The 13146-nt window shown below is 35.4% G+C and overlaps 1 protein-coding gene across 7 annotated transcripts in view; it reads left to right on the forward strand.

Annotated features, from left to right (window-relative positions):
- LOC126194660 (uncharacterized) overlaps positions 1–13146 on the forward strand; it is a 118599-nt gene that overhangs the window by 91159 nt on the left and 14294 nt on the right. For 2 of the 7 annotated variants that reach the window (XM_049932859.1, XM_049932858.1), the window contains exons 4-7: positions 3029–3079; positions 3310–3375; positions 6577–6680; positions 8170–8232. In XM_049932859.1, the coding sequence (XP_049788816.1) occupies positions 3029–3079; positions 3310–3375; positions 6577–6680; positions 8170–8232 (284 nt within the window). Of the gene's footprint in view, positions 1–3028; positions 3080–3309; positions 3376–6576; positions 6681–8126; positions 8233–13146 lie in introns of those variants that run through there. The other 5 variants (XM_049932854.1, XM_049932855.1, XM_049932857.1 and 2 more) reach the window with 3 other exon arrangements.

Genomic DNA, 13146 nt, shown 5'->3' on the forward strand with positions numbered 1-13146 from the left:
AGCAATTTGTGCAATAAGTTTGTGTGAATGTGGCCAGATTGCTGGTGCATGCTGTCAGTATCTTCTGTGCATTAAGTGGAAGATGGGTCAGTAAGATATTCCATAAAATGTTCTTGTTAATGGCTTTACTCACTAGAGTCTACAGGTAGTGCAGTGACTACAAAGGAATGCAAACGCTTAGTTCTTCAGTGCAGAGTAACTTCTCTAGCTGTTTTGTTTCAGATTGTGATGGGTAGATGAGGAAGGCATTCATGATGGTCATGTAACAATGATGCTAGAATGTCCAGCACCTCTGTAGCCATGTCATCATTTAAAGCAGTGACAATGTAGCTGTATTTTGTGCCGTCAGCAGTTATGTGAGCTAGCACAAACTGAATCTCTAGATGCAAGAACCATAAAACCAAGTTCTGTTGCCAGAATGGTAGTGGCTTAACCATAACATGAAATGTGCCTGTAGGCAGGTCAACAGTTGATGGTTGCATTCCAAACTTATGATGGTGAAATACGTAGAAGATGCATGGCATGGTTGATGCAGATGTTCCTTATGTAGCACATGATGCAGTATGGTATGAGACATCAACTAACATTGGATATCACATTGGGATAACCAAAATGTTGTAGATTTAAAACATGTACTTTCTTCACAACATAAAATACTGTAACTATGACTTGACATTTTTCAGTCCTAGCGACTAAATACGAGCAACAATAGAATACTTACAAAAAGCAAAGAATAAATGTGTGTCAGAGATTATACATTTTGTGTTTGGCTTATGCTTGTCACTATGCTGCACAGTCACCTCAGATGTATCTCAGAGATTATACAATGAGAAGTATACACTTTGTGTTTAGCTCATGCTCATCACTAAATAGCATTAATTCAAGCTCTTCACATCTCTTGTCATGCAGTCTCATGTTTATTTACTGCATATTGTAATAATTTTGTGCCTGCAGTGTTGTATGAAGCTATAGTCCAACCAAGAGGATTTGTATTTAAAAAAAAGAAAAAAAAAAGAAAATAAAAAAATTGTGTAATGTCAGTTAAAGCAAAATAGAAAACAGAGGCATTGTCTACTTTTTGTATTAGCTCTTCTTTGCCCTCTCTATCTATTATTCTTTCTTTCTTTTTATCACTAATTTTTCTCCAATTTTTCCTATCTGCTTATTCTGACTCATTGACTACCAACCTTCTCACAGTATATTTTTGTTGGTAGTTTCTGATTCATGTTACCACGTAGAATGTTCTTTGTTCTCTTTTCCTCCATTCTTTCCATTGCCATTGTTTTATTAAAAGTTTTATGAGGGTTGACTGAAAAGTAATGCCTCCACCTTCATAAATCTTCAACAGTTGGCAGCATTGGTATGTGGTAAGACTCTTCTCTTCAACTCCAGCTGGTGGGAAGCCTTAGAATTGAATGGTTGTGTTGTCACAGTGTAAAGTATGGAATCCTTCACAGATGGTCAGTCAATGCGATTTAAGCATTGTGCAGTCATTGCATTCTTGACAGCAGAAGGTGTCATCCCAAAGAAAATTCATCAGAGAATGAAAGCAGTTTATGTGATTGTGTTGATGTGAGTACTGTGCGTTGTTGGGCAAGTGAGTTTAAAGATGTTGAGGTGGGAACATCTGACCTGTGTGACAAACAAAGATTTGGACGTCCTGTGACAGCAACCACAGTTTCACAAGCAAAACGTTGACAGATTGATTCACGACAATTGTCATATCACTCAGAGAGAAATTTCAAGCACAATTGGCATTTCACAAGAACATGTGGGTCACATTATTGCTTTGCTTGGCTATTGGAAGATCTGTGCATGATGGGTACCCCAGATGATGGCTCCTGAAATGAAAGCACACAGACTTGAAATTTGCAAGAACTTCTCTCACATTATAGGAATAAAGGTGACACATTTCTCCATTAAATTGTGACATGAGATGAAATGTGGGTACACCATTATGATCAGGAGACGAAACGTCAGTCTGTGGAATATTGATACCAAGACTCACCCCAGAAAAAGAAATTCAAGATGCATGCCTCAGCTGGAAAAATCATGGCCACAGTGTTCTGGGTTGCAGATGGTGTTATTCATGTTGATTTCCCTGATCGTGGAACAGTAATAAATTCAGAGTGTTACATCACATCACTGCAAAATCTGAAATGACAGCTAACAAGGGTCCGAAAAGGAAAGGGAAATGTTTTCCTGCAGCTTGACAATTCCAAACCTTACATTTCATGTGCCACTGCAGCAGAACTTCAGGGACTGAATCTCACTACCATACAGCATCTTCTATACAGTCCAGATTTAGCATCGTCTGACTGCCATCTGTTCCTGATAATGAAAGACGATCTGCAGGGACATCATTATGCTTCTGATGAAGACACTGAGAGTACTGTGAGACAATGGTTGCAGAAACAGTGTAGACTTCTTGTGTGATGGCTTCAGAAAACTTGTTAATTGTGGGCAGTAATGTATCCAATTGACTGGTGATTATGTGGAAAGTGAAAACAGGTAATTAATGATCACATTCTAAGGATTATTTCTGCATTTGATTTATTAAAATATTCTTATCCAAAGCCAATTAATGAAGGTGGAGGCATTACTTTTCATTCAACCATCATATATGTCTTTCTGCTCTTCAAAATAAAGTTGTTAATGGTCTTCCTCCTCATTAGATTCACCAGTATTACAGTATTACCATTTACCTTTACAGAGTTCGATATTCTATTTCTGAGTATTTATTTCTAAAGAGAAGAATTTATTGTGTTATCAACTGACTTTCCATGTATGTTGTTCTGTTTTCAAATGCTAATCAATACAATAGTTCATTTTTATTGGAAAAAAGTCTTTGCATTACATAATGTTTTAGAGACATACTCATATTTACTAAATGATGATGTTTTGCATTCTGTGTTCCATGCTTCACTTTCTGCAAATCAAACAGTGATGCAGTTCTTTTAGTTTTACATATTGCAAATAAAATCTTTCATGAAAAATTATAAATGAAAACCAATCTTTTTAATTTCAGAGCAGCCATTCACTGAAATTGGGAAGAGGGCAAGTGATCATGTTTTTAAACGTAAGTTTTGATTAGATTAATGGTCTCAACAGTTATTTTCACTTTATAGCAAAAATTCGTTGTAATCAATACCTATGTAGAATTGAAATGATGAATGTAAAATCCAGAGTAGTTAGATTTATTTTGTATGAAAATAAAAATAATGTACATTATGAACTGCTTTGTGACTATAATTGTTGTTGCACAAACATTTATTTATGTCTGTCAGCCAAAAGATATTACATTTCCAGATTACATGCTGAACCGAGAAAAACCAGAAGAGATTACTGACGGAGAAACGGATGACACAGATACAGGTACTACAAAATATTTTGCTTTTACTAACCTTGTGAATTCATGCTTTCTTGCTCTCTCTCTCTCTCTCTCTCTCTCTCTCTCTCTCTCTCTCCCTTCTCTCTTTTTCATTACTAATTTTGAATATAGTTTTTCTACTCTATTTTAATTTGAATGTATATAGACGTAAATGCATGCAGATGATCTCATGCCACCCATATTGAGCTACAGATGTTTTTTTTTCTTGCCTTTCCTCATATTTGTTTGTTAAATGTTCACATTGCTCAGTGGAAATATTTAGACAGGAATGGCTGGTATTCCAGTTTTGTATAAAATATTCCTCCCTCTCCCTCAAATTTGTAAAATGATAATAATAATAAGACACAGAGAGAGAGAGAGAGAGAGAGAGAGAGAGATCATACAATTCATTGAAACATAGCACACACATCCTTCCTCATCTTTGGTTGCTATCTTTATTGCAAGAGCTACCTAAATCTAAACATTCTAGCTTTATCTAATCACTTACTTAATCTATCTTACTTCCATTCTTTTAGGACACAAAAACAGAAAATCATGAATTTTGACCAAAATTTTACTTTGTGAGATCCAGCATGTTGTTTCCATTAATTTACAATGAAAAAGGAATCTGAATATAGATTTTGAAGTTTCTAGCTCCTTCCTGTTGCGCCGATGATTTTTACATAAAACGTGCAAATTTTGAAATCTGTTAAAGTTACTAAACTGAAACTTAACACATTATTATGTTAGCATCACTCCTGACATGCTATTAACTTTTCAGATCATTTACTTTACTTTTAAGGTATTGCACAACATTTGTGACATGATAGCTAGTTAGAGTGGACTAGGCTGCCACACAATGGAAAGAATATGAATTCTGTATGGCACGAGTAGGCTGCTTCCCTATTTTTTTTGAAAACTGATGCTAACAATGTTTCCCTTTTATAAGTAATGTGTATGTTTATGTATTATATGTGTCAGCCCAAGTGTTTTTTAGTATATTGTATAAAAATGTGAAGTAAACTGCTCAAGAACTTTTCAAGATTTTTGGCAACAATATTAAACAATGTGTTGTCTTTATGTAGTAGAATAGATTAAGGGGAAACATGTGGTGTTCCTGTTGGTTATAGATGACCAGCTCATTCATGATCTATGACTACAGGATATTAATTCACTCACCTTGATACTTATTCAGACCTGCCAGTCTTGAAAAGCTTGGATTTCACTTTTCAGGTTCTGCAGTAGCCACTGAATATGACACATCTAAAATTAGTGTGCTGTGTATTCATACTCTCAAATACAATGACTGTTAATATTAATACCTTGTTACAGGGCACATCACAATAATCTCAGCATGACACATCAAACTGACAACTTTAGATACAATGACAGAATGAATACATACCCAACAGATAATGAGATTCTTCTCTTGTCTTTGATGATGCCATCAGTACTGTCACATAGTATTACATTCCATGGTGTGACCCACTCTCCGAGCCAACACCACAGTACAGAATAAATGAAGAAGATACCATAAATTGTGGTAAAGCTGCAGCCACTGTCCCACTTTGAAGATGCACGATATTCATCCATGTATAAATAATGTCAAAAACAAGCAGACCATTTGCAATCCTAAATTACTCAACTAATTCAGACACATCAGTTAGATAGACATTTGGTAACACAGCACTTTACCAAGGTGATATGTCACACCATACACAATTTCATGAACTGTTATGCATAACACGCGTAAGCTTCTGAGTACTCAAAAAAAATGTACATTCAGTTATGTAGATACACACTGAAATTAGAGGCAATGATTGCCTGAATAATAACACAAATGTAGTTTACAGTTTATGATCTAATACAAATGTTCTGTGGCACTCATAATGATTAGGAAATACATGACATATCAACATAACACAAGCTATTATAAAATTGCATAAAGACAGTGGAAAAATGGCATGACTGGCATGTTTAGTGTGTGTGTAAAAAATTAGAATCTAGAATATCAAAACCAATTTACCTGACATACATCTTGCTCGTACATAGAGAAACAAGCAGAAGTCAGTTTACAAGTGTGAATAAATGTGCAAAATGTTTGAATTTTGCAATTAGCTGAGTTAGTGTCACATTCTACACTAGCATGCCAAAGACAAACGAAGTAGCCTCTGTAGATTAGTAAAGATGAAAAACATGAGCTGTGAAAGAAAAGTATTGGTAAAAAAAGAAAGAGAAGAATACAGACATATAGAAAACACAAACTGCTGATGAAAAATAACAAATTAAATTATGAACCAGTCAGTGGGCAGTGACAGACAGTAATAAGGGAGATTATTACTGACTAACATGAAGGGAATGGCAATCAGTAAGTACATGCTAAGGATCACGTTCTCATCTACAGAGTTTTGACACTTTTCATTTGTTTTAAAGGTTAGTAATCTAGACATATTTATGTTGTATCCCTTAGAGATTAGAATCAATAAGAATGTGTAGGGAAGAGAATGATGTTGGATACCAGATTGACAGTTCTGTACTATGTTCATGTTATGAGCTTCGAAGAGCTGCACATTTTCCAAGGTAAACAAAGTAAGAGCAAAAATGTCATCTTCATCACTCACTTCTATACTGTGTACAAAAAACTGAGTATAAAGGTATTAAAGTCAAGTAGTTTGAGAGGGTAGGACACACTGGTTAGTCAAACAAAAAGCACAATTGTAATCAGTAAAGATAGAGGAAGGATTAACAACTTCCATTTCTAACATTATCTAGGCTTACAATAAGCACAATTGTAATCAGTAAAGATAGAGGAAGGATTAACAACTTCCATTTCTAACATTATTTAAGCTTATAATAAGCCTAAATAATGTTAGAAATGGAAGTTGTTAATCCTTCCTCTATCTTTACTGATTACAATTGTGCTTTTTGTTTGACTAACCAGTGTGTCCTACCCTCTCAAACTACTTGACTTTAATACCTTTATACTCAGTTTTTTGTACACAGTATAGAAGTGATTAGAAATCCGAAAAGTCTTAGCTAAGTCCTCCCCAGCTATTGTCAAGTTGTCACTGCTCCATTCTGAGCATAATTTTTACATTATATCACCATGAGAGTATGTATTCATACATATTAATTCTTTCCATTGAATGCACAATTTGTAGCAAATGCTAAAGGACTTACACTGAACTTCTCTGTACTGTTTTCAGGTGAGGATCCTGTGTTAACTGTAAAAAGGGGTCCTGGGGCTGCTATATCATGGGCTCTTGCTTCGAAGAGACCAAACATACAAGCTGATTTGAGGCAAGTGAATGTATCAAATGTTTGCTACATTTTCATTTTTCTCTATCACCAATGACTGTTCCAAAGAGATTGTTTATTGGTACTACTTTCCACCAGTTCCAGAAATAACTGCTGGCATAGTTGTGTGGATTAATCAGAAATAAAATATAATTGACTTTCATTTAGTTTTGATGTGCTTGTATGTTTTCCTTATTTTAATCTACTGTAAATGTAACAATTTTTAGCTAGTGTTTTATTTAGCTCTACAACTGTATGGAATTTCTATCATTTAATTCTGCAGGTACAGATAACCTTTCCTGTAATAACTTTCAACACAATTTCCTCACAAGAGATGCAATTAATTTTGGAGCACATCAGCTTTAGACCATTTTCTGAACAGTTTCATGTTACATGACCATGTGCTTTTCTAATACAATTAATCTACAGAAAAAATGTTTTATGCTTCCATGTGAATACCTATTTCTTCTTTCTATTACATTTCTGCACACATTATGGATGTGTAGCTCTAGCTCATATGATCCCAGGAAATAAATATCATATATTTTTTGTAACTTGCCTACCAATACTGTATTGATAAATCTCAAACAGTACAGATCACCAAATATAAATAACATTACTTTATATTCACTGAATCTTTTATTATAATAAAAAATATATAATAAAATATTTACAAGATGGTTACTGGGTTTCCCTAAGGCATATGCATAGCATGTGTGTATTTACTGAGCTCATACCTCTAAATTCAGTTGTGTAAAGGAGAGAGAAGAAGTTTTTGAGTTTATTCTGTTATTGATATTGATATTGGAGGTGCCGGATGCATCCATGAGCAACTGAGTTAATGTTTGTGCATTGATGGAGAAGACATATTGAGGTATTAACAAAATTGAGAGAAAATATATAGGGGTTCTCTTTCATAGTTAGAAGAACAAAGAGAAAACAACAACCTAATGTATTCTGACTCAGATGTATGAGTAATTGACAACATGGTAGAAAGAGGATGTAAGGTAAAAAAACACTTAAGTTAGAAAGCATTTAAACCCATTAAAACTAATGTAAAATTAATAAAAGTATAGAAAATTAGTAAAAACAGATGTCAGTTCTGGAGATGTAAGTTAAAGATTGGGATAGCTATTTCATTTATGACTTGACAAATCCACAAAATTTTTTTTCTGGTTGTGACTTAAAGGATAACATGAAAATTAGTTCCCTAAAAGCAACAAAAACATATTTTACCGAGTCTCTCCAAACATATGTTGATACCTTATGTTAAAAAGTTTTATTCTTATTCAGAATTAACAATCACATTGTTTGTTTTGTTAAAAAGTTTTATTCTTATTCAGTACTAATGATAACATTGTTCATTTTATATATTTTTTTCCCTTAATCTCTTTCACAACAGACTTTCAATTATTTAAGATGAGATTATTTCAATTTTCTTGATACTTACTGTGCACAGTTTCTTGATCTCACTGTTATGGCCATACAGCAGGGCAGTGAAGCAGCCAACGTATGCTCTACCTAATGCCTTCTATGCAACAAAAGGGAAACGCTCGATAGCCTGAGTAAGTATTTCCTTTCTTCATCCTAGGTTTTTTTCTTCTGAGCAAAGCAGGCACATTTGTAAACATTAGTGTAAAATGATTTCATTTAGCTCTGTGATGTCTACACAAAAAATAAGTAGCTGGTATGAACTTTGATTAATAGAAACAAGCTCTTTTTAAATCTTACTGTCTTTAATAAAATAGCTGTGAGTCCCATGGAAAAAAAATTATCTGATCATGATAGTCAAACATCAGCAACAAAGTATCCACATCAATCAGGCTTAATTAAGAAACGAAAAATAAAATTTCCTAGGGTTGTAAGTGGTAACTCAGTTTCATTATTCAGCTGGAACTTACATGAATAATAATGGAGAGAAGTTTACCAAGAGCATATAGTAGATGAGAAATGTAATTCTTCCCGAAAATGTTCCAACATTATGGATCAGGTTTCCTTTATTAAGGTATCTGTGACATTCACACTGGAAGCCAAGAAAAAGGGTCACTGATGTGTGGGATAAAAATATCTTGTGCTATGAAGAGAGAGTGTTGTTTAGTACAAAGAATTAGCTCTAATTAAGATTTAAAAATTTAATAAAGTAGTATTGCAAGATTCTTCAGCATATCATCAAAAAGAGAAAAAAGCTATGTACCTAGCTCAAAAAAATTCAAAATTCCAAGAACGAGGCAGGGACACTTTGGACCATTATTGACCATGATACAAATAAACTTGCAAGGCAAATGATATCAAACATTCAGATAGCAGCAACAGTGAAACAGATGACAAGCAGCTCAAATCACTGACTACTAAATTCAATGGATTTTTCTTAACAGTAGCTGAAAACATAGTGAAAAAATTGTCCATCAAAAGAAGATCCAGTAAACGTACAGTGACAGGCAATGCATATCCATCAAAAGACATCAGTTTTGTCAACTCACCTGTTAGAGAGCTCCCAATGAACTGTGAACTTACGCAAGGTGCATATACAATACAGATAGCCATACCCTAGATGCAGCCATGTTGAAGATATGCTTCTGAAAAAGGGGCAGCAGACTTTTCAGTAGTTTCAGGGTCACCTGTATGGATTGTTGAGAGATCTGGCCTAATGATTTGATCAACACTGCCTTGCTAGGTTGGTACTGCGAATGGCTGAAAACAAGGGAAAAATAGAGCCATGACATTTCTCAAGGGCATGCAGATATACTGTATGGCTTCATGATGATGGTAACCTCTTGGGTAAGGTATTCTGGAGATAATATAGTTCCCAATTCAGAAATGTAGTCCACTATTCAGATATCAAGGTGGAGACTATTCAAGAGGATGTTGTCCTCAGGAAAAACAAATCTGGTGTTCTACGGGCTGGAGTGTGGAATGCTAGTTCCCTTAATCAGGTAGGCAGGATAGAGAATTAAAAAAAAAAAAAAGAAATAGATAGTCAGAATTAATGAAAATGCAGTAGGAGGAAGATCAGAACTTCTGGTCAGGTGATTACAGGGCTATGAACACGAAATCTTATAGGGGTAAGGCAGGAATATGTCTAATAATAACACAGAAAATAGGAATGCTGGTAAACTACTGTGAACAGCACAGTGAACACATTATCATAGGGGACAGATACACTATAGTAGTGCAAATTAATATGCCGACCATATTAGGAAAAGGATGGATTACTTCTCAGCATAAAGATGACGTGTTGAGTTGCAGACAGACACAATGAAAAGACTGTTACACATTTAGCATTTGGGCAAAGCCTTTTTCAGAAAAGAAAACACACATATTCATGCAAGTCAGCACACATCATGTACATATGACTGCTATCTCCAGCAGACAGAAATTGAATGAACGCAGCAATCTGGAGAGGGCAGGGAAATGGGAGGGATAGCATGATAGGGGTGCAGAGAAAAAAGAGTACTGTCTGTTGAAATGTGCAAGGACTAGATAGTGGTGTGATAAGATTGCCAGGTGCAGCATCAGGAGGCTGGGAGCTGGAGGGGGAGTGGGGAGGGGGAGCAGAGAAGAAGAGGAACAGGGAAGGGGAAAAGACAGCGCTGTGCACTGGCAGAGAGCTGCATACAATAAGGGTAAGGGGACATGTGAAATGAGAGGTGGTGATAAGGCAGAGGGGGTGGAAACTGTGGGTGAAAGGTGTGTGGATAGTAGGTTGCCATAGGTTGAGGCAGAGATAATTTCGTAAGCGAAGAATGTGTTGTAAGGATAACTTCCATCTACACAGCTAAGAAAAGCTGGTGGTGGAGGGTAGGATCCAGATGGCCCAAACCATATTGCACAAAGGACTGCAATACTACCCATACAAAATTCATATAGGAAAAAACTGAATGCAGATGACCTCACAAATAGACTACGCTTTTGCTGGAAGTTGTTGAAACTCATGAACAACAACCCAATCCTATGCAACAATCTGAACATGAGTGATGAAGCCAATGTTATTTCTCAGGTTTTGTTAACAAGCAAAGCTTTATATAATGATCACATCAAAAACCTGAAATGGTTCATGAAATGCCACTTCATAGTCAGAAAGTGGTAGTGTGGAGAAACATATCGTAATTTGGAACCATGGGGCCTTACTTCTTTTAAGATGATCACAGTGATGCTATGTCCACATGTTCACATGTTGAACCATTTCCTAGTATGACAGCTTGCCGATCTTCCTGTAATTGCAAACACAATGTTCCATGTGCTATACCTCATAGCATTCCGTTAGTATGGTACTGAACATCTTTCAGGTCATCTCATTTCCAGGAGTGGGAACATTTCCAGGCCTCCAAGATTCCCTGACCTTTCAACATGTGATTTCTTCCTTTGAGTTAATTTAAATGTTAGATATTCAATTGTGACCCTTCACACAATATCCAAGAACTGAAGGATCAATTTAGGAGGAAGTTAATTGAATTCCAGTGCCAGCCCTGCAAACTTCTGTAAATGACTTTAAATGTGCGTGAAGGAAAATGTCATGTCATTTTCAAGTGATTTGCATTTTAAATTGCAAGCACTTAAATTCATATTGTATTTCTTTTATATTGCTCCACCATGCATATTATAAAGGGAACAGGAAGTTGATGATGATGATATGGGAAATATAATGCTGTGGGAAGAATTTAACAGGGCACTCAAAAGCTAAAACTGAAACAAAGCTCCTGGAGTAGACAACATTCCCTCACATTTATTGAGATCCTTAGGACAGCCTAGTATGCAAGATATACGAGGCCGGTGAAATGTCCTTGTCTTCAAGAAGAATGCAATAATTCTTATTCCAAAGAAAGCAGGTGGTGACAGGCATGGATCTTACAGAACCATTAGTTGAGTTAGTCATAATTGCAAAATACTGACACACATTATTCACAGATTAAGAGAAATACTGGTAGAAGATAAGTTCATGGAAGATCACTTTGGTTTCCAGAGAAATTTAAGAACACAAAAGGCAATACTTGCCCTACAACTCATCTTAGATGATGAGATGAAGGAAGGCAAATTTATGTCTCTGGTGTTCATATATTTGGAGAAAGCTGTTGATAATGCTGTCTCAGTACTTGCAGACTGCAGTTATAATCATTGTAGGAGATTAATGGAAATCAGAAGTTGAGAAAGCAGTGTTCTCAATGTTATTCTGTTTGTACAGTGACCAAGTAGTTAAAAAAAAAAAAAAAAAAAAAAAAAAATAATTCTATCATAGATGATGAAGGGCTTGGAAGATCGGTTGGGTGAAATGAATAATGTTTTAAAAAAGAAGTTGTAAGCTGAACATAAACAAAAGTGAAACAAGGGTAATTAAATGTAGCTGAATTAAATTAGGTGATCCTGAGGGGATTAGGTTAGGAAATGAGGTACTAAAAGTAGTAGTTCAGTTTTGCTATTTTGGGTACAAAATAACTGACAATGGCCGAAGTACAGAGGACAAAAAATGCAGACCAGCAATAACAAGAAAAGTGTTTCTGAAAAGGAAAAATTTTTTAGTATTGAGTATAAACTGAAATGTTAGGAAATTTTTTTTGAAGATATTCATCTGGAGTGTAACACTGTATGGAAGCGAAACATGGATGGTAACTAGTTCAGACAAGAAGAGAGTAGAAGCTTTTAAAGAATGTTAAGAATGTTGTAGATAATACATGTTGACTGAATAAATAGAGGAGATATACTAAGCTGAATTTGGGAAAAAAGAAATTTGTAGCACTTTGTGACAAGAAAGGATTGACTCACAGAATGTATCCTGAGGCATCAAGGATACATCAATTTGGTGATGGAAGGAAGTGTGGGGGTAAAAATTGTAGAGGCAGACCATACTTGAGTACAGTAAGCAGGTGCAAAAAGGCTTCAGTCGAAATAGTTATGTAGAGGTGAAGAGGCTTACCAGTTTTCAATATGATGGACATAACAACAACTGTTAGAGAATTCACAAACATGGTCTGGCCATTAAAAAGTAGTAACTTTTATTGCTAGAATAGTTTGTTAGTGAAAGTACTAAATTTTTGTGGTGACTTGCTAGTGCCATCCTTGAGCTGCTTTTTAATGAGTCACTGCATTTCCTGAAAGTCTTAAGTATGAAGTAGCAACAGTAATATACAAAATTGGTGATAAGTGACTGACCTCTGATTATAAACCGATGTCCATTCTTAATACGTTCTCACAGATTTTTGAGAAGATAGCTTACAGCTGAATACTGTATCATCTTTTCTGAAAATAACCTTTTAACAACAGCTCAATTTGGCTTTTATAGAGGCACTTCTAATGAGCAGGAAATAAATGATCTCTCAAATTCAGTTCTGGTTCAGCTAATAAGAAAAATTAACTTTTTTGCATTTTCTGTAATCTTGCCAGAGGCTTTGACTGTGTAGATCAGACTGTGTGAAAGCTGTCCCAAAGGGCACAGGCAAACCTCGGCTTGCTCACAGGCTGTTGCAGCTAGTATAGCCTATCCACCA

Source organism: Schistocerca nitens, chromosome 7 (assembly GCF_023898315.1).
Source record: "Schistocerca nitens isolate TAMUIC-IGC-003100 chromosome 7, iqSchNite1.1, whole genome shotgun sequence".
NCBI lineage: Eukaryota > Metazoa > Arthropoda > Insecta > Orthoptera > Acrididae > Schistocerca > Schistocerca nitens.